This window comes from Elgaria multicarinata, chromosome 17 (assembly GCF_023053635.1).
Source record: "Elgaria multicarinata webbii isolate HBS135686 ecotype San Diego chromosome 17, rElgMul1.1.pri, whole genome shotgun sequence".
Classification (NCBI taxonomy): Eukaryota; Metazoa; Chordata; class Lepidosauria; order Squamata; family Anguidae; genus Elgaria; species Elgaria multicarinata.
Window position 1 is genome coordinate 4,186,546 of NC_086187.1, and position 21,184 is coordinate 4,207,729.

The 21,184-nt window shown below is 53.2% G+C and overlaps 1 protein-coding gene across 2 annotated transcripts in view; it reads left to right on the forward strand.

Annotated features, from left to right (window-relative positions):
* The first annotated feature begins 540 nt into the window (after positions 1-540).
* LOC134410182 (hexosaminidase D-like) overlaps positions 541-21,184 on the forward strand; it is a 32,038-nt gene continuing 11,394 nt past the window's right edge. The window contains exons 1-9 of one of the 2 annotated variants that reach the window (XM_063143317.1): positions 541-559; positions 9,026-9,170; positions 10,375-10,471; positions 15,473-15,716; positions 16,312-16,421; positions 16,739-16,826; positions 18,783-18,947; positions 19,049-19,232; positions 20,860-20,931. In XM_063143317.1, the coding sequence (XP_062999387.1) occupies positions 10,377-10,471; positions 15,473-15,716; positions 16,312-16,421; positions 16,739-16,826; positions 18,783-18,947; positions 19,049-19,232; positions 20,860-20,931 (958 nt within the window). In that variant the 5' untranslated portion in view covers positions 541-559; positions 9,026-9,170; positions 10,375-10,376. Of the gene's footprint in view, positions 560-796; positions 873-9,025; positions 9,171-10,374; positions 10,472-15,472; positions 15,717-16,311; positions 16,422-16,738; positions 16,827-18,782; positions 18,948-19,048; positions 19,233-20,859; positions 20,932-21,184 lie in introns of those variants that run through there. The other variant, XM_063143316.1, reaches the window with a different exon arrangement.

The following is a 21,184-nucleotide window of genomic DNA, read 5'->3' on the forward strand; positions in this document are numbered from 1 at the left end:
GGCTGGAGGAGGTGCGTGCCCTGCAGATGGCAAAGATGGATCCCTGGAGAAGATGGATCCCTGCCCCAAGGAGCAGCAAGACGTGCTTGGTACCTAGAGCATATAAAAGTATCGCATCTACATGTCAGATCCAGTACGAACTTGTATGAATTGTACGAACACAGTTGTTACGATTATTTGAAAAGCTCCGGGAAAGCAGTTTGTCCACACTTGTCCTATAACAGATTCCTTGTTCACATGACCTAAACCAAACAGGTCTCAATTTCTGCCTAGGTTCAGCCCTGGAGAATGCGATGGGACACCACCGAGAAAGAGCTCCTGAGAACGTGCAGAGGAGATTTTGCGCATCACTCAGCAACAAAGACTGCACCCCCGCACGCATGGGCGCAGGGCAGGGCATCGCTGCGGGAGAGCCACCGGCCTCTGTAGAAGTCATAGGATCCGCCCGCCCCCCGCCCGCGCTCTTGGGCTCAGCCAGCAGCCCTCCGGGGCCCTCGTCAAAGACCAGGCGGACGTCTCGCCTGCTGGCTCGGGGCTCTTCCGGATCAGACCCACCCAGGTGTCCCCGCCGCAGCCCTTCCCTCCGCCGCCCGTGGGGCCCGAGAGCGCTTCCCCCCCCCCCCCGCTTCCCTTGCTCTTCGCGATAGAGTGCTGCTGCGCGCGGAGGCTCCGGCTGGCTCTCAGCCGCGGAGGCCGCCTGGGCTCGGGCCCCGCCGCCCGCTCTCGGCCGGCGCCCTCCTTCGCTTGCGGGGCGGGCGCGGCGGCGCGGGGGCGGCTTGGCGCTGCTCCGCCCCCGAGCCGGCTCCGCGGCAGGGCTGGGCGATGCCGGAGCGCGAGGCGCCGCGTCCGCTGCTTGCACCTGCCCGGGCCAGGTAGGGAGCGCGGAACCGGCTGGGGCGCGGCGGGGCGGGGGGCGCCGCGGGTGCCAGCCGGGCCCCGGGGGCACCTCTCAGGAAGGGCCTCGGAGAGCCGGGCGCGCCCTGCGGGCTGCGGGCGGAGGCCTGGGTTGCCCCCAAGCCGTGCCCGGGGGCGGGCCACAGGCTGGGGGGGGGGGGCTGGCGCGGCATGGGGCAGAAGGCCCGGCTTCTGCCCAGGGCACGTGGGCGGGGGGAGGCAAGAGTGGGCGCAGGTGACGGGGAGGGGGTTGGCCCTTGCCGGCCGGGCCAGGCGTCTGCAGCGCGGACGACCCCAGCTGCACTTGGGGGGCCGGGAGGGGCAGCGCAGCAAGCCGCCCTGGGGCCCTCCGGGGCAGCCGAAATGGAGCGGGGGGGCTTGTTCCGCCTTGCCTCGCTCTTGGGGCCGTTTTGCTTGGCTGGCGTGGAGCGCAGAACGCCTGGAGAGGGAGGCGGCGGCGGCGGCGGCGGGGGCGGCGGAGGCTCTGCGTGTCACCTCCACCCCCCCCCCACCCCACTAACAATAACCTTGCAAGTGGTGGGTCCTACGATAGGAAGAGGGGGGCTCCCCCCCCGGCCCCGGCCCCAGCTCCGTGCCCCGGCCCCCTCGAAGCCCCACCAGACCCGACCCACGCTTGTTCAGCTGCCATGGTGGCCCCCAGGCGCAGCGCTGGGCTCCAGGTGCCCACGGAAGGTCGCCTCAGCATTCTGGCCCGAGCCGGGATTTCAGGGGATGGCGGAGCCCTGGCTGTGAAACGAGGACGAAGTGGGCTTCGAGGTGACGGGGTGGCAAAAGTGGGGCCCTGGCAGCCTGGGCAGTTGTAGGCCTTCACCAGAGCCATGGTGTGAGGCTAAGGGGGTCCCTTGCCGGCCTGCAGGCGCATGTTCAGGTGTGCTTAGGCAAACAGACAGGCAAGGGGCAATATGGGCTCGGGTTAGAGTAGTTGGGAAAGGGGTAGTCGAAGAAAGCTCAAGATAAAAGAGGGTGTGTTATTTGTAGTAATCCATTCTCTGGTCTCCTGTCCTTGCTGACCTTGGGGAGGTTGCTCCTAGCTGTATGTGGAGTGATTCTGGCTGGGCTGCAGCTCTCTGCAGGGATGGAGAGGAAGGCCCCTTCAGTGCTGGGTTATTATTTTTATCCTGGAGCTTGGGCGGGGAGGGATTAGAATGGATGCGCCCTGATCGGCAGCTCCCAATGCAGAGCTACTGTGGGTGACAGCGAGGAACAGGGAAGGGAGGCCCTGGGGCTGGGCCTGCGGAAGATGGAGGCTCACCCGCGTCTTCTTCAGATAAAACAGCAGCCGCAGCAGCCTCCCCCTCCCTCCCTCCCGTGTGGCTGGTCTCGGCAGCTGAACTTGTAGAGATAGGAAATGCAGCTGTGCTAGGAACAAGCTGTCATCATTGGTGCTCCAAAACACTTCTCATTAAAATAGATATAAGGGCCGTCTATACACTTTAAAAGCCCTGAGGTGGCTGCGCGGTGGCGCTGCAATAGTTATATGATGCAGCATCCACCTCGCAGCTACCGCGGGGCGTTCCTGCAAAGCTGCGAATAAAAAAAGTTGGGAACTTACCCTGGCCTTTTTGGCTGTAATGAAGCGAATACGGCTTTCTAACTTTGCTCCAGCTTCGCTGCAGAGGCATTCCCTGGTGGAAGGGGGCCTCAGATTGGTTGCCAGAAGCCAGGATAGTGGCGCAGGATGGGGTGTCTCCAGTATCCGGATGACCGCCGGAAACCCCTCATTCCCTCCTTGGCATGGAGGTTACCCAGTGCCACCCCACAGAAGTGAAACCATGGGGTTGAGGGGAAATGTCACCAGCACAGCGCCATCCAGGAAGTAGCACAGTTTCCTGCATTTGCTGTTGTTCTACTCAGCTGTGACTCTTTCTTAATTTATTGTAGCCTCCCAAGATGAGATCCAAGCTGCTGGTGGTGGTGGGGCTTAATTTGAATCCAGAACCTGTTTTCCGTGCCAGGGTCAACCCTACGTCATGTAAAGAGAGTACAGTTGAGCATGTGCAAAGTGTTGTTTTCTTGCCAGTGAATAAGTGCAACCATTCCCCATGCAACTTGGATTAGGAGGTAAAGCTTCCTGGAGGGTGGGGACGAGCAAGGTCCCCCCCCCCTCCAAAACAAAGATGTCAAGGAGTCTTGCTCCTGCAATGACCCATGGGAGGGACTCTTTGGCTTAGCAGACCTGTTGCATTCTGGGTAATTTACTCTAGAGTAAAGCAAAATGAAACGTTTCATCTTCCCGAGATGATCAGTGTACCGTGTAGCTTGTTAAAAATGCCTCCTGGGCCTCATCTACACCAAGCAGGATATTGCAGTATGAAAGAGGTATATAAAAGGCAGGAGCCACACGACTGCTTTATAGCAGTATTGAAGTGCACTGACAACTGTTGGGGCCCATTGACACATGCCATATACCACTTTCATACTGCAATATCCTCCTTGGTGTAGATGAAGCCCTGGTCTTTTTTGCTATTCCTCAGGCCAGAGCAGAGCCTGGCTGTCAAATTTTGGGAGGTCTTTTCTGGCCGGCATGCTGGGAGAAGACCCAAACCTTCTTGCCCTTTGAATCTTTAAAATCAGCTGTTGACAGAACTGGATCCCAGAGCTGTCCAAAAGGCAGCAAAGATGGGACATTAATGAACTTAAATGTATTCCTGTTTTCTTAGTGCAGAGGAAAAGTCACAAGAACATAAGATCAGAAACATGGCCCTGATGCTGGATCAGACCAAGGGCCCATCTAGTCACACAGTGGCCAACCAGCTGTTGACCAGGGACCCACAAGCAGGACACAGTGCAACAGCACCCTCCCACCCATGTTCCCCAGCAACTGAGTCAAATCGGTTCTCACTGGAAGTCCCTTTTTTGACTGAGGGCTCCTGCCATCACTAAAAAGTGAGGATTTAATCAGCTGGCTTTCCTAGGCAACAAATAAAGATCTAATCTTTGGGTGTGTTTGTGTGGGACTGACCCCTGTCACAGTGGGAATTTAGTCAAGCCAGTCCCTTCCTGGTAAAAGTTGGCAGTTCTTTCAATGTAGTCTTTGTAGTAAGTTAGGGTGTATCTAAACCGTAGGCTTAGCGTGGCTTAAGAGGCATGTCCACTCCCTAGGGAAACCGTAGTTCTGTGGGAACGGCAGGAGGGGGCTGTATGAGCAGAGAATTGTCAACACCACTCCCAAACACAACTACAATTCCCAGACAAAAACGGTAGGCAACTTCGTTGGTCTATTAGGAAAACAATCCAAAGGCAACCTGGTACATAAGGGCCACTTAAAATGTTGCCAAGGGAATGAACAAGCTTTCAAGTTCATCAGAAATAGTTGTCAGGATGGATTTTAAGCAAAACACACACATACACACACACACACACACACACACACATTTGTGTGCAAAAACAGAGTGGGGAGAGAACAGAGCTGATGGATATAAGACACTCCAATCTGCAGTTCAGATCAGCACCAAATGGGCAGATACATTAAATGCGTGATTGCATTTAAGTTGTGTAACTTTTGTTTTGCTTTGAATGACAGCCTTGGGGAAGAGAGTGAGGATCTGGCCACACTTACCGCTACTGCCATCCTGACACAAATCACTCCCAGGGGTGATTTTTGTTGGAACCTCAATGGATGGGGAAAACGTTTCACTTCCATGAGCCACAGTCCCAATAGCGATTGCACGACGACGCCCCCCTTTTTGCCATGGCTGGGACTTAAAAGAGAGAGAAAATAGATCCATCAAAAGTGTTTTCTAGATTGACCCTGGTCTTAAAATGGAAAAGAGGAAGTGTTTCTTTATTTCTTTTGCACCTTTGGATTCCCCCATTGTTTCCAATGGACATTCTTGTCCTTTGTTTTAGTACATCCCATTACCCAGACATGCAGTCCTAGGCATGTTTACTCAAAAGTAAGCCCCTCCCTTATGACTAAGTATGCTTAAAATTGCACTCCATGTCTAAATAATGCCACCTCTATGTCTAGTAGTGCGTATAAGACTGCAGTCTTAATTAGGTTAGGCCAGGGGGAAGGGGCTGCTGTTTTTGGGGCCAATGTGCTCATTTGGAGTTTCGAGAAGTGTCGTAGGCACTTTCACAAAATGGCTGCAGTGGTGACTGTGGCTAGTCACAAGCAACATGCCCCAGAGGGCAAGTTGGGAAACCTGAAAAAGACGGTAATTTGCTCAAGAAATTTAAGTACAAGGCAGAAGGTGTGTGTGTGTGTGTGTGTGTGTGTGCGTGCGTGCGTGCGTGCGTGCGTGCGTGCGTGTATGTATCTAAACTCCAAAAGACAAAGCCACCCTTTTGAACCCAGAGTCTTCTGCTCCAGCACCCATTTCACAAAGGCAAACTTCGGATGGGCATGCTTCAGACCAAAGTACTGGGCTGCAGCTGCCTGCTATTTTAATTTTCTAATTTTTTAAGGACCTTTTTCTGGTTAGACAGAAAAAGGTCCTACAACTCCCAGCATCCCCCAGCTAGCCAATAGGGAGTGCTGGCTGAGGAATGCTGGGAGTTGTAGGACCACTTTCTGTCTCAACAGGCATAGGATTGCACCCTAAGTTTCTGAGGCCTATATGGGGCCCAGGAGCATTCTTGTAAGTAAAGATGGCATTAGAGGGCAGGTCTTTGCTTTGCAGATCCATGCCAGGCGCCCAGTTAATTAAAAACAACAAAGTCTTTTTTAAAAATAAAAAATCAGAAAGGGTAGGGACCCCTGGGGTGTCTTTATGGCACTGCTGTGCTGTTCCTTCTCAGTAAAACCCCACAGTATTGCTGCTGTGGGGTGGGGGCAGGAAATCCCCATGCCAGGCAGGAGTGTGGACTTTCCAGCCACCATTCAGCTTGGCGGACCCACATCCTGACCCTCTTCCAGTGACCTCTCAGCGGTTGCCATCCACCCAGAATGCCCCCAGCTTGACACTGATGCAAGGTCACACAGTGGAAGGACTGTGGTGACCCTGAAATCCAGCTTCGGGGGAAACCACACGGTGACTGTGAGTTGGTGGCTGCATCATATAACCAACGCAGCACCACTGCAGGGCAAATAAGTCGTATAGACACCCTGCACAATGGGAACCCCAGGGTTCGGCCATCCTTTGTGTAAAAGTTCTCAGGTTGCACCAAAGACTGCAAGGAAGAGTCCCTCTCCATCTGAAGATAGGAAAGCCAGAGATTATTCAGGTCTGCCTCTAACTCTGATCGGACAAGACCCTTACAAGGGCAGACAGTGGAAGTGCCTGAGGGGCAGGGAGGGGGCAGAGTATTTCTATCAGCAAAGGTGGAGATAAATGTTAGGTAATGCAGTTAAAGATCACCTACACTTCTCTCCAGCTTTGTTAATAGGATGAACATGATTTTCTTCACTTGTTCTCTCTATACTTACAAGTGAACCGTCTGTTCAAACAGTGCAAGAAGGGAAACAGCAGATCTCTATTTTATGAACTGGAGATGCACAGCTGCATTATCAAAGTAAAGGAAAACATCCTCCACAAATGCAAACAGGTGGGATTTTGCATTGGTGGAGTATCAGGAGAATGGTTTCTTTTTTGGGGGGGCGGAATTAAAAAAATCCTAAAAATCAAGGCATGAACAGATCTGATTCAAACTTGGTGTGGCTAAAGCCCTCCTTAAGAGCTATCACTGTGCCAAGTTTCATCTCTTTATCTTTAAAAATGACAGCTGTAAGCATTTTTGTTAATTTCCATGGGCATAATGTAACAGTTATCTGAAAATGGAGTGGTCCTCTCCGAAAATCAGAGCAGAGAAGCCAGTTTCCAATTTTGGAACAGAGGGGAACTGCTCCACACACCCCTATTAAACAATATGTGAAGAGAAAGTATTACAATTAGTTTTTGGAGAACTTTGTGGTCAATGTTGGCATGGCAATGGGAAGCCGACATTGTTCTGGTCAGGAAACCTAGACATGCCTACTCAGGAGTAAAAACAACATAGTTGAATGGGACTGCGTCCTGGTTGAGCACCCCGCCTTCCTCTTTTGCCAGTGACCCCGCCCTCCGACACATGCCCCCAACAAGGACAGCAATTCACGGGACGAAGGAGGGTGCTGTTGCATTCATGTCCTGCTTGTGGACTTCCCATTGGCAGCTAATTGGTCACTGTGTGAACAGGGTGCTGGACTAGAAGGACCCTTGGTCTGATCCAGCATCAGGGCTCTTCTTAAGAGCTGGCCTGAGATATATTGGCATCTGTGGTGCCAAATGTTTGAGAGAGAGAGAGAGAGAGAGAGCAATAAATGAAAGAAACTGGCCGTTTGCTGTCCTTTGGTAGTACTCCAAATCATGGCTAAAAGTGTGAATCAGTTACGTCACTCTGCCTAACGGGAGGGCCGGCCCCAAACAGTTGGATGCACATGGTCAGCTTCCTAGGCCGTCTCCTGGGAATCTCAATACTGCTTTGGATCCAGACAGCCGTGGTGCCTCTGCGGCTGATTGCCCAGCACACACCTTTCCCATGGGTATAACCCTGGCATATCTCTTTCGATTGAGTTTCAATGCTTTTTGCTGCACAAGTAAAGATTCGCTGGGACGGCCCTCCCAGAATCCCACTTGTCCTATAATCTCCCTAAATCACTGGAGAAAAGCCGGTGCTTGGCAGGCTGTCCCCAGTCCCACGTTCCTCTTATAGTAACTCTCCTGAACAGCCGTGGGGGCTTCTCAGATTGCAGCTGGGCAGACGGCAGAGGCCGTTCATGATATTACATGGGCTGCGATTCCCGGAGTGCAGAGAGCAGGCTGGTATTGCAATCTCCCATGATGATCCGTAGCTGGAGGGCACCACAGGGCGTTTTCCATGGAGATGATGTTCCTCAGCCGACAGCTGGGAATTGGAGGCAGCTTGACTGTTTAGGCACCTGCCTGTGTCACGGCTAAACACTTTGTCTGCCAGTACCTGACCATTCATCTTTATTTATCATCGTATTAAATAAACTCAATTATGTTTGCGTTCCAAAGCAGCCAAATATTTATTTATTTATTACATTTTTATACCACCCAATAGCTGAACATGTATATATACACATATACATGTTCTAAAATACAAAATAAAAATCACATACAAAGTTAAAAGCATGCAGTGGCATTAAAAATCATCAAAAAGCAATAAAAACTCTGGTGGTGATCTCAGTGTTCTGGGAGGCTCATCTGGGTGGCCAAAATAATCAAAGGGTTGGAGCAGCTCCCCACTGATCCAAGAATCCCCACTGGCTCCTTAACCATAGGGGAACAGAAGGCAAATTAGGGGAGATGTCATGAGCTTCATCTATTGGGCAGGCAAGAAATGTAATAAGTGGTGTGTAAAATCTACACATGGCTGCTGTGTGAACAGGATGCTGGATTACATGGTCCTTTGATGTGATCCAGTATGACTTGTCTTAGGTTCTTAAGATAACCTGGTCGCAGGCCATTTAGGGCTTTAAAGTAAACTCAGAAATTGATTGATATGGTAACCAATGCAGGTGATGTTGAATAGGTGTAATATGGTCCAACTGCCCCACTGCTGCTTGCACCCTGCCAGTATCGTTTTGTCCCACATGGTTTCATGTAGATGTTAAATAGCATGGGGGGAAAAGATGGAGCCTTATGGTATCCTGTACGACAAAGGCCCTGGGGGTCGACAGAGGCCCTGGCGAATGCCTTTTCAGGAGGGATTGGAGCCACTGTCAATCTGAGTCCATCAAGGTGACCCAGAAGGATACCATCCGTGGTGCGTTGATGGTATTGAAAGCCGCTGAGAGGCCCAGGAGAATCAAGAGGGTCGCCACTCCCCTGTCCATCTCCTGGGGGTGCAGGGCGTACACCAGAGCAACAAGCCCTGGATCCATCCTGACCCAGGCCACTGGCTTCTAGTAATGTTGCCTCAGCACACCTCATTGCATGCTGGGTCATTTAAGCATCAAAGAGGTGCATGGCTCTTTCTAGGTCTGCTGCTGGCACCCCATAAAAATCCTGTTGTGGGGCGAGAGGTTGGAGGCATAACCCTTGGAGTAGAAGTACGAGGCTCCTGGGAATTGCTTTGTTCTTGGACCCTCTTATGCTACCTAAAATAACTGAAAGCTCGTCTAATGCATTCAACACCTGACTTCTCCCCCACTACCTTTTCCTAGGTATGACTGACTCTTTTCGGCTCTCAGGTGGAGCTGCTCCTATGAAGTGTCATCATCTCCCCACACTTGCGCTTTCAAAGCCTGGCCCAAGGCTCCCACCGCTGTCCCTGTAGTCCTTGTTGTCTGACCTGCTGGGACTGACCAGGTAAGCCCGGGTACCTGAAAGCTGATGCAGTTGCTGTGCTGTGGTGCGCCGGGGTTATAACCCTCAGGAGCCACTCGGGTGAGCTGGGTCCGGCGGGAGGGGGCCTAGACCGGTGGCAGGCAAAAGGGTCCAGGTTCCAACCACAGCATCGCCAGTTTGCAGAGTGGTGAAAGAAGCCTCCCCCTGAGGGTCTCAGAGTGTCACTGCCAGCTAGAGTAGACCGTCTTGGGTGGGCTGGACAAGTAATCTGGCCGAGTAGAAGGCAGGAAGCGTAGTCCAAGGGCAGGTCTGGAGAGGCGGGTGAGGCATTCAGTCCAATGGAGAGCTAGGGATCCCCGGGCGCAGAGGGCTGGAGGCAGACGCTGTTTCCAGCATTCAGCTCCCTACCGCTGTTCTTAAGCAGAGGCTCCCAAAACCCTGCCTCCACCCAGGAAGCCCCCTTGCCCCTGAGGAGTCTTCTGCTGCAGCCTTGTACTTCTCCTGCGCTTGCGTCCAGCCCGTCTCTTCTGTCTCCGTAGCTCCTGGGGGCTTGTGGGGGGATTCTCCTCTTCTGCCTCCGGAGGGACTCCGCCCCAATGTTGTGGGGGTCCAGGCTCCTGCAGACCCTCTGGCCCTGGGGGGTCCTGAGCCTTGGCAGCTGCTGGGGCCTCTGGGCCTTCCGAGGAGGAGGAATCATCCAGTGGGGAAGTAGGTCAAGCTACACAGCTAGACTACTTTGGGAGCAGTCTAACAACTTACAACAAGAACAGCTACTTTCATCCTGAGCATGGGTGGGTGGGGAAACTGTAAGCAATCCATAATCCCAATAGAAATAGCAAACCAGTGCCTGGGAATGCCGGCATATCTGCCATTTCCAGCAGCGGGTGTGCCCCCACCCCCCTTCCACCCCTTGGCAAGGCGCATGGGCCACTCTGCAACATCTCCGGCAGCCCTGCTAAAATGTCTTTGAAGACTGGAGGGTGGGGGAAGCCTTTCTGGACTCACAACAGCTTCCCCAGCCTCATGTCCTCCAGAGGAGTTGGACTACAATCTCAGCATCCCCAGCAAGCAGGGCATTAGCTGTGGATGGTGGGAGTTGGAAGCCAAGCCATCTGGGGAGGGCTGACTTCTAGGTCTGGGCTGGGACCGGGGCTTTAATTAGGATCAGCGGCTGTCCGGGTCTTGACGCCCCCACCCCCGTCTTCGCTCTCTTCCTCTCGGGCAGGAATGGCGCTCCACCGAAGCCAGAAGTTGAACCTGCTGCGCCTCGTGGTGCTCCTGACCGTAGCCCTGGCTGGCATCAAGTTTTTCTTCCGCGACAGGTTGGTGTAGCGGCCCGGGGTGGGGTGGGGTGGTGGAAGTAGGGTGCAGCGGTGGAGGGAGAAGCGAGCTGCCCTGTGGCACCTGCGGGGGATCCAGGCTACGGGGGAAGCGCCAACGGTTTCGCTGCTCTGAGTGGAAATGGGCTTTGCCCTTCCCTCTTGCACCTCGTAGGCAGCCCGAGTGGGCCGGGGAAGGCAGCTGTGTTCCTTCTTCACGGGTTTTCCCAACTGCGAATACTTATTTCCTGCTCCGTGAATTGAGGGTCAAATAAGGGCGATGTGAAGTGTGTTTTTGCATGTCACACGGAGGGTTCGCTTTCGCTTTTAACAATCCAAATAGCCTCAGCTGAGCGGGCGGGGGGCGGCAGGTTTATAATGAACCGGGTCGGAGCAGGTCTGGTGAAGGAATCGAACCCTTTCCTCTTCTGCTGCAGTCCTGAAGAAAACCCCTCCTCTGAAGCTGCTTTTTGCATTTGGAGGAACTCTGGCCCTGGCACCGAAGAGGGGTTCTTCCCTCGCCTAAATGACCTGAGTTTGGCCCTCCTTTCGTCTTATGTAGGCTACTGAGCGGGGAGTGAGGGCACCCCTGGTTTGAACTTTGCTTCTGCTCTGAACTCACTTAGCTGGCCTGAGCCAAGCAGTGCCCACTCAGCCTCCCCCTCTACATCGTGGGGGATAATGATACTGATGTCTTACACAGTTGCTGTAAGGATTGCTGCTGCCTTGCTGTAATGTGAAGTGTTTTGAACACTGGGAAGTGCCAAACAATTGTTGTTGTTCTTCATGATGGGCATAGAGCGAGGACAAGGAGTGGAAGCCAAGGAACAGGCCCTCATGGGCGAGGAATGGGTCCCCTCTGCTGCCCTCCCAGAGCCTAAGGTGGATGGGAGGAGGGAACTGTGATACCTGGAATTTCAGGGGTTTTTTCCAATCTCGCTTGAAAACATTACTTTTCTCGAAAGCTTTTCAGTCATAGCGTGGTCATAGTGGTCTATATTTTAGTTTTAATGCCCCCTACCCTGGTTTTAATTATTAACTATATTTCAGTTTTAATGCCCCCTACCCTGGTTGGTTGGTTTAAGGCCCCCTACCCCTGTCTGTTACTGTGATTTTAGATTGTAAGCCATATGGCAGATTGTCTTGTTTTGTTCTTTAAAGCACCATGAAAATTGATGGTGCTTTATAAATAAATTAATTTAATAATAATAATAATAATAATAATAATAATAATAATAATAATAATAATACCTTGATGGGCCTTGTGCCTTGGATGTCCACTACCTGAGGCAGGGAATTGATGGCTTAGGCTCTTCCTGCTTGAAAATAAAGGCGCCATTCTAAGCATTATAAGTAAGTCTCCAAGCTGAACAGATTTTTCCTCTGAAGTTTGTCCATAATACCTGGGATGCCACACCAGCGCTTTGTGTGCACCACAAATCAGTGTTGCGCTTGGTTGTGCCTTTCTTCCCTAAACTCCTTTCCAAGCTTTCGCTGTGTTACGGGATGCTTCGTTACATTACGAAGGAGCACGACAACTTTTGCTTTTGTGGGGGCAGGAACAGGACCAACCGATTAGTTAAACACCACCTTCTGAGACGTCTCTGTGGCAGGGATGGGGAACACATGGCCGGCCAGGTGCTGTTGGACTACAATTCCCATCCTCCTTTACCATGGGATATGCTGGCTGGGGCTGATGGGACTTGCAGTCCACCAGCACTTGGGAAGGCCACCCCTACTCCATGGGTACCTTTTAGGTGGGAGGAAGTCCTTGTGAATGTTATGCCTTTGAAAGAAACAGCAACTTGCATTTAAAGTGCGATTAGAAAATGCTTCTTTGTCCAAGTCCTGTGTGGAGAGAACAGCTGGATCTGGAACCCTGAGAGAGATTTGTCCCGGGGGCTCTTTCACCTTGGACTGGAGGGAAAAACGGTCCTTTATCTGCTACCATTTAAATTATGGTCTTAACTGACTTGCTTTGCAACGCAGCTTGCAGACTGTTTTAAGAATAACCAGAGTGGCCTCATACTGTTCTCAATATACCCCCTGACCCACCACCGCCACATATAAGCCTGTTAGTGCACAACGCCAGAAGAATTCAGGAATTTGGGCCATGAGTTGACCATCTCATGGTCAACCAAGCTAAAAGGGCCAGGGGATGAAAGAGGGTGTGCCCTTGTCCCACTCTTTCATGCTGCCCCCCGTCTCAGGTCTGGCCATCTGTATTAATATTCTTGGATGAGGGCCCTCTGGTAAGGTGAGATCAGGTGTGCACGTGTGTGTGGAAACCAGCCCAGGAGCCAAATGTGCCCCCCAGGGGTTCCCCAGAATGCCATGCCCCCTTTCCCCAGCTGCCAATAGTTCTGGGTGTTTCCAGCTTTGGGCCCCTTTCCCCCATTTTAGAAGGTTGAAATGCCTCTTCTAAGACTTACTTTTCCTGGCAATAAGAGCTTTCAATGGAAGCACGTTGGTATTTTTGGCCCTTTGGTCTTTGGCCCTGGCCACTAGTGGACCGTGGCCCCTGAGGGCTTCTCTGGAACTGAATTGGGCCCTCGGGCTGCGGGAGGCTCTCATGCCCTGGTTTAGATCAAGCGGTGGTGAGCACGATCTGAGAGACGCCCGCGCTTCAGATGTCTGGGGAAGGCTGCCCGTGGTTGGCTGACCAAGCGGTGGCCTAGCCATAGTCCATCAGCTGAGGACGCATCTCCCGCTGCTTCATCAGGTGTTCTTCACTTTCTTAAGCGAAACATTCCATCATTTTAGTAGAAGAATCCGGCTTTTGTGGTAAACATGTTTTTCATCTCCGACTATGTTCAGAGAACACCTTCTGGATAACTCTTCATCCCCTCCAAGCTGTTTTGCACATTTCAGATATGATCAGAAAATACTGGTGGGCCCTGTGCCAGAAGCTGAGTTGGTGGGCAATCCCCCAGCTGCTCAGAAACCCCCTCACACCCACCCACTTTAAAGACATTCACTGTCTTTGAAGCTGACAGGCTCTTTCCTAGCTTGTCATGCGCAGTAGTTGTTGTGAGTGGCCGTTGCGGGCTGTCCAGCATGAGAGCTCAGGTCCAGGTTATCTGAAAGACCGTCTCCTCCCTCACGAGCCTGCCTGGGCTTTGAGACCTTCAGGAGAGGCCCTTCTCTCGGTCCTGCCACCATCATAGGCACGCCTGGTGGGAACGTGGCAGAGGGCCTTCTTGGTGGCTGCTCCATGGTTCTGGAACTCCCTTCCCAGGGAAGCTAGGCTGGCTCCCTCCTTGATGTGCTTCCAGAAGCAGGCAAAAACTTTTTTGTTCCGGCAGGCCTTTGGGGAATAGTCTGGACCTTTGTTTATACTCTGGAGTTTTAAAAAAATTGTTATTTGTATTTTAAATGTTTTAATATGGAACTACATTTAATTATATTTTTAACTTTTGTATATTTCTATTTATATGTTTTAGTTGTATATGTTTTAATTTTGTAAAGCTGCCTTGAGGCCCAGTAGTAGGAAAAAGGTGGGATATAAATCTCATCACCACCACCACCACCACCACCACCACCTCCCTGGTCAGAGGCCACTTCTTGTGGGAGACCTCCAGGCAGGGCTGGATTACGGCCTACATGCGCTGCCTGGTCATTATTGGAAGCAGGCCCCGAGAAGATGGGATGGACCTGCAGGGCTTTGTGTCTGTTCACCCTGCCTGCGGTGGTAGTGGGACGAAGGTGACCTCAGACCCCTGGGCTGAATCCAGCTCTCCCAGAGCCCCCATCCGGCCACCAGGCTCCCCCAGAGGGCCTTGGTTCCCGGATGTTGAATTCAGCCCTATGTCTAGTCTGCAGGCTCCTTTTCTGTGCTGGACATCCCAAGGGCGATTTCCCACTCCCTGGTCCTCTGCTGAAAATGGCAGCTGTGCGTATGTTGCCCCCTTCCTGATGTCTCATCTTGTCGAACGTGCCTTGACCGCTCTCTTGTAGGGCTGAAGTGGGGAGGGGGGCTGGGCACGTAAGCCCTGCCTTCAGGATCCCTGCGCACCTGGTACCCAGTTAGAGGCCAGCTTCGCACGACACATGGGCGGCTTATTAACCATCCCCATGCATGCCACCCAATTTACCTAATTGCCCTCGCCAGGCACCACTTGTGATATCCGAACCCAGTAAGAGTGCATTGCTGGGATGTTTACCGAACCACCCAGAAACCATGGTGAGTTGTAAACTTGCTGGGTGGTTTGTTCACTAGCCCAGCTAGCCACCCTTCCTGGGTTTGGATGTCAGCGTGGCTTATTAACCCCCCCTCCCGTTGTGCAAACTGGCCCAGACTTCTGTGTGTTGAGCGTGAACGTCTGAAGAGGGCTGTGTCAGTTCATTCAGCCGAACGCACTTAACGGTCATGGGAACTCAGTAAACGTGTTCAGCCTTCTTCAGACCTTTGCACTCAAGGTGCAAATGTCTTAATTGGGTGGGGCCCGCTGGAGGCGGGGCTTATGTGTTGTGTCCACATCCCCAGCCATGCTTTAGCCCTACACCTGAGCAGCTGAACGCCGGGATAGGGCTACGGTTTCTCATTTCTGCTCCATGCTATTGGTTGCTGGGCTGGGAAATGAGAAATATTGTGACGTCCCAGCACAAGTTGTCATTGTGCAGCATGAGGTTCTTCTAGACTAGGCTAGGGGGTCTGCCACCTTTTTTGTCCCATGGGCCACACTGAGCAGCGCTGGGGAGGGCCGTGCACACACGCTCATGCACACACAAGCCTGGGGGTTCCCTTGCTTATCTCTGATCCCTCATCGGCGGTCAGGAGGGATTGCCTTGCTAGTGCTAGCGAAGAAAGTGTGGGGCGCAGTAGGCTGTGCCAGCGCCACGGCAGATGGTGGCCAGAAAAAGGCTGCCAGAAATGCCCTGGCGGGCTGCACTTCTGTATGTTGGGAAAGGGGGGAACTAGACTCATGGCTGCCATTTTCAGCAGCAGCTGCGTGCTTACTGTTGCGTCTGGCTTGACCCGCACCCTCCATTCTCTGCCTGCAGTTTCACGCTGGACCAGCGCAAGGAATCCAGCCGGGAGAGCAGCTTCTGGGGCAGGGCTGATGACCTCAAGCAGTCATCCAAGGGTCAGGACCAATCCTTGGACCTCCCGGATGTCCAGGTGGCAGCCGCTGCTTCCAGGCAGGAGTCGAGGAAGCAGCGGCTCCAGGATTTCAGCTCAACGCAGATGCGGCTCGTTCACTTGGACCTCAAGGGGGCGGCCCCCAAAGTGTCCTACCTGGAGCAGGTGAGGTGCAGCATGAGCAGGGATTGAGTCCTGCAGGAGAGGGAGGGAGGGATATCAGTTGCCCCTGTTTTTACCCTTGTTCCTGTGCTTTTAACAGCAGCTTGATCCACAGGTGTTAGCAAGTGAGACTGCTTGTGTCCATGCCATGAAAAGCCACACCGCTCACTGTTTTTTGCTGTTCAAGCTGTCGTTGAAAGCCCAGTGGGAGCTGGCCGTGTGCAACGTGGTGCAGCCCAGGCGTCGTAGGCCCAGCTGTCAAGGGTCAAGCGTGCCACTTCCGAGGCCTCCCCAAATGTCACATGGAGCAGTTCAGCTCACAGTCTTGGCTCTGGCCTGGACCTCTGTGTGGGAGCGCACCGCTCAAAGGAGGAGGGCAGGTGCATGAGAACATTTCAGGCCTGCCACCCACTCTCAGGTGGTTTGCCCCACTGGGCTTGGCAGTGCTGTTCCTTCTGAGGGGGCTCTTAGCCACGCCCGGGGGGGTCTGTTGGGTTGCTGGTTGTAGGTGGGAGGAGACCATCCTTCCCTCTGCCCCCCGTGGCCACAAGTGCTGCCCGTCAGGTGCCTCTCAGTCCTGCTGCTCTCCGCCTCGCAGGTCTTCCCGCTTTTCTCCAAGCTGGGTGCAAATGGGGTCTTGATTGAGTACGAAGACATGTTTCCGTTCAAGGGAGAGCTGGAAATCCTCAAATCCCCGTATGCTTACAGGTGAGACCAGCCAGAGGCCTGTTCCAGTGGGCGCTGGCAAGGGTGATAGGCCTTGCGTGGCGTGGCGTGGGGTGGGGGTGGAGGGGAAACAGCCTGGCCAAGCGGGACTCCCTCTGGGCTGAGAGTTGGGGCTCCCTTGGCTGTGTGGCCTTCAAAGAGGCTGCCTGCCACTTTGGGGTTGCCAGGATGGCCGCCATGTCGAGAACAGTGGGCACAAGCCCCTTTCCTTCCTGCTTGCCTGCCTGGCAGGGCCGGCCCTTGGCTGGCTGGCACCAAGGTCTGGGCCAGCGCTGATGGCTGCTCTTGTCTCCTGACAGCGAAGAAGACATCGATAAAATCCAGGCACTGGCTTCGCTTAACAAGCTGGAGGTGATCCCGTTGGTGCAAACCTTCGGACACGTGGAGGTAGGAGGAGAAGCCCTTTGCGCAACTTGGGGTGGGACGATGCCATTCGCTCGTTTCCCATGAGCATCTTGAAGGAATGCGTGAGGAGGGCCGCATTCGCTGGTATGTCCTACACATACACACACACACAGAGTTAACGCTGATATGAAGGGGCTCTAAGCTGATGTGTGTGACTGATCATACAGAACGACACCAAGGCAATCCCAGCTGTGGCAGCGGCCAGTCAATGGTTTTCAAAGGCTGCTCAAATTTTCAAACCTGGCAAGAGTCCTCCTGCTGCAAGAGGGTTTTGGACATCAGGGCTACCACTGAGAAGGCCGTGCTCCTTGTGGGTGTTGTTCCAGCTTCTTGTGAGAGGGGATCTAGAGCAGGGCTGTTCAGAGGATCTCCAGGGCCTAGAGAGGCCCCATATAGGAGGAGGCGTTCCATCAGGTAATTGCGTGAGCAATCTAGGGTGATTAAGGTGAGAACCCCTGTTCTGAATTGTGCCCGGAAATACATTGGCAGCCATTGTGGATGATTAAAATAGGTAGTCAGACCGTCTTCACCTGTTGTGAGGTGAGTTGCTGTATTCTGCGCTCCCTAACCATTCTGGACCAAAGTCAGGCCCTGCAACTGATAATTCCCCTCCCCAAAAACATCTCTGGGTGGTTGGGGGCTCTCTTGAATAGTGGCGGCTGGGTCATATGGAGCTTCGGGGGGTGGGGGTGGGAATCACAGGCAGCCCTCCCCTTCCTACTCCAGGCCTGTATGATGCGGCTCTCCCTGTTCAGGAGCCCCCACCCCACCCCACCCTCTGGAAAGACTTTTTGGGGATACAGGGGGATGCAAGGATGAGGAAAAGGAGATGAAGAGAGAAGTCTGTTGAGCCTTCTGATCCCTTGTAACAAAAGAAAATATGAGCAGCTGTATGTCTTCGCATATTTCATTCTGGCAAGAAGTTGCCGTCTTGCTCACCCCTGTCCAGAGTAGTTCCCAGGGCTTCCTGGGCGAGACTGGTGCTCAGCCAGGGGAGGGAGGCGGGGGATCCCTGCGGCAGGCAGGCAGGCAGGCAGCGGGTGCTCACACGGAGGCTGGCTTCAGATCTGGTTAATCCGGTTCCTGCGCAGGAAACCAGACACAGACCGTATCACTGAGCAAACTGTGGATGCTTGTTCTGTGTGGTTAAACAAGCAGGGTGGGGCAGTTCTTGCATGGAACGGTGCCCTGAGGCCGCTGACCTTTTCCTCTCCAACAGCCAGGCCCAGCTAGCGCTACCGTCAGCCTTTTGCACTAGAGTGGTCAGACAGACAGAAGTTAAACAGGTGAAGTTGTTAGCCTGGGAGATCATGCAATGAGGGGAGCTTGACCTGCTTAATTCCTGGGTGCCAGGCTGTTGTTGTAGGATGGGCTGGGCTGGATCACGCCTGAAAGTGTACACTGACCGAACACAGCAACTCTCCCGAATTTCAGGCAGGTGTTCTTCCAGCACTTCCAGGAGAGGGTGCCAGGGTATGAACCTGGAACTTCCTGCATGCAAAGCACTGAGCTACAGTATACCCTCCCCACCCCCCCACGGCTGCCTCCTGCCTCAAGTAGCCACATGCCTACAAGAATTGCTGCAGGAGAGCAGGCACAGAAGGCATCATGAATAGAAATGCTTCAAGGTGGAATTCCTGCATGGAGCAGAGGGTTGGACTCGATGGCCTTAGAGGCCCCTTGCCACTCTGCCATTCTAGGGTTCTTTTCTCTCTGCAGGCTACTGAATTGACACCAATGGCATAACGTAACTACTGTATGTTACAGGGAGTAGGGCAATAAAATCTTTAATGTGGACTAGTAACTTTCTGTAGTCTTGTTTGAAAAGCTGGGATTGACGGCTGTGTGTGGCCCCTTCTATGGCCTCCCTGCTAGGCCTGTCCGCCCCCCACCGGCTTTCCCATCCCTGGGCCACATTTTCCGTCTCCCCTCTCTCAGTTCATCCTGAAGCATGAGAAGTACCGTCACTTGCGGGAGGTGGAGCGCTTCCCCAACAGCTTCAACCCCCACGTCCCGGAGACCCTGGCCCTCTTGAAGGCTGTGCTCATCCAAGTCTTGAATAAGCACCGGCGCTCCAGCTGGGTGCACATCGGGGCTGACGAGGTAAGCGGCAGGGGCGGGGGGCGGGGGGGCGCACCATCAAGCCTGTCTGTGGCTCAGGGATTTCCTCTGGCTACTCAGCTCTCATCTCGTGCCCCGCCCAGGTCTTCCACTTAGGGGAGGGGATGGATTCAAAGAACTGGATGAGCCGCAACGCCGGGGACATTGGCAAGATGTACCTGAACCACATCCGAGAGGTGGTGAGCTTCATCGCCAGCCAGGCCTGGGGGCTGCAGGTGCTCCTCTGGGACGACATGCTGCGAAAGGTCAGCGTGGCGGCCATCCAAGGTCAGTGGCCCTTCTCTGGTCCTGGGAACCTCATTAGTAGGAGTTGGCATCTGTCTCCCCCAATAGCCTTCCATTAAAACCTGCCACTTCCATGGGCTGAAGGGTTTTGTGATGGTGGCAGTGACTGGTTGAGCTGCCCTTTTGTCGCAGGGAGGCTGAGCAGGAAAAAGCATCTCTGTGGTTGGCCGAGTTGCAGAAGGCCCCAAGGAAGCAGCGCCTTGCAGTAGACCAAGGGCCGTGGTGGTGGGCTTGGGAATAAAGACCGGGGAAAGGGAGGTAAAGAGGAGCAGGGGAGGGAAGGGTGGGAGAGGGGAAGAGGCAGGGACCCGGGAGACAGCGCGTGCACAGAGGGGGCTGCAAGGGGAGGAAGGCTGAAGCCCATGGATTTGAAATAACCAGTCAAATGTTGTTCTGCAGTCCAGTGGTTCCCAAAGTGGGCGGTACCACCCCCTTGGGGGCAGTGGGATTGCATAGGGGGGGGCGTTAAGAAGCAAGGGGGCGGCAGGAGGGCACTAAGAGGCAGGAGGGCGCTCGAGGGGGTCTTTTCCGAGAAGCGCCTCTCCAGAAGGTCTTAAAATCCAGGGACATTTTTATGGGAGAAGGTAGTTTGGTCCCAAGCCGTATAGGGGAAGAATCCACACATGTATTAATACCGTTTAAGAAGAGTCCTTTTAACAGTGAATTGAAATGTTTCAAAAGCACCAAAATGCTAATGAAGAGACATACCCTGTTTGGTGTGCAAAACAGAAGCGTTCGCTCTCTTTTCCCTCCCTTCCTTGGCAAGCCTGTGGCAGGTACTTCCCATTTAAAGGAGCCGCGCGGAGCCAGGGCGCCCAGGCCAGCAGGATCCAGAGGTACAGAGGTTCCCCTTTAAATGGGAAGCACCCGCCCCAGGCTTGCCGAGGGAGGGAGGGAAAAGAGTGCAGTTAAAGGTGCAGGAGTTATGCTAGAGTGACCAGATTTCATCCAGGATGCTTTAGGGTGGATTCTTGCATTGAGCAGGGGGTTGGACTCGATGGCCTTGTAGGCCCCTTCCAACTCTGCTATTCTATGATTCTATGAAAAGGGGGCAGGGCACCTGCAGCTTTAACTGTGGGGATGAAGAGGGAGTTTCACCAGGTTGCCCATATATACAAAGGACACCTGCTGAAATTTCCTTTTCTATGCAGCTGTTCATGATACAGGAGCCCTGTCCTCCTTTTCGTAGGGTCACCCTACCTATGCAAATATACTACACTCATCATCTAAGGCCCTCCTCAGAGTGCCTCCTCCTAGCAGAGGTTTGCAAAAAATTGAGTTGTGCTTTTTTTAAAAAAAAAAAAAAAAAGTTAGGATACTGCTGTGATTGACCTACTTTTTAAGCACATGTGTTCTCTTGCAGCAGCATTTTGGCCCCCCTCCGGGGCCAAAACACTGACACCTTGCTGCCGCCACTGTTAACCCCTCCCTTCCCAACCCCATTGGACTCCCAGGGGGCACTGGGCATGAGTTTGTGGAACCAAGGGGGCGGTTACCTGAAAAAGTTTGGGAACCACTGCTCTAGTCCTTAATGTCTTGTTGAAGTAGTTTAATTCCAGGGAGCGATGCCTCAGCCCAATCTCCTCACTTCAGAATTTGTTTCTTCCAGACTCCGGCATTGCCAAACATGCTTCTCCCATGCTGTGGTTTTATGCCCCAGACTTTGATACGCAACAAATAGGTTTGTTTTAATTTGGTTTAATTTCTTTTCGGAATGTATGTACATTTAAAATATTTTCAGGATGGCTTACAAATAAAACAATAATGTGCAGAGGAAAGCAGCAGTGTAATTGGAAAACAGCAGACAAAAGACATGCAGGCAGAACTGAGAGTTAAAAGGCCCAGAAAAGTAACAAAGAAGGTCATCAAACTCCGTGTCCTGTGAGCCTCCCGGCAAACGACATTTCAGAACCAGGCGGCCTCTTCTGCAAGGG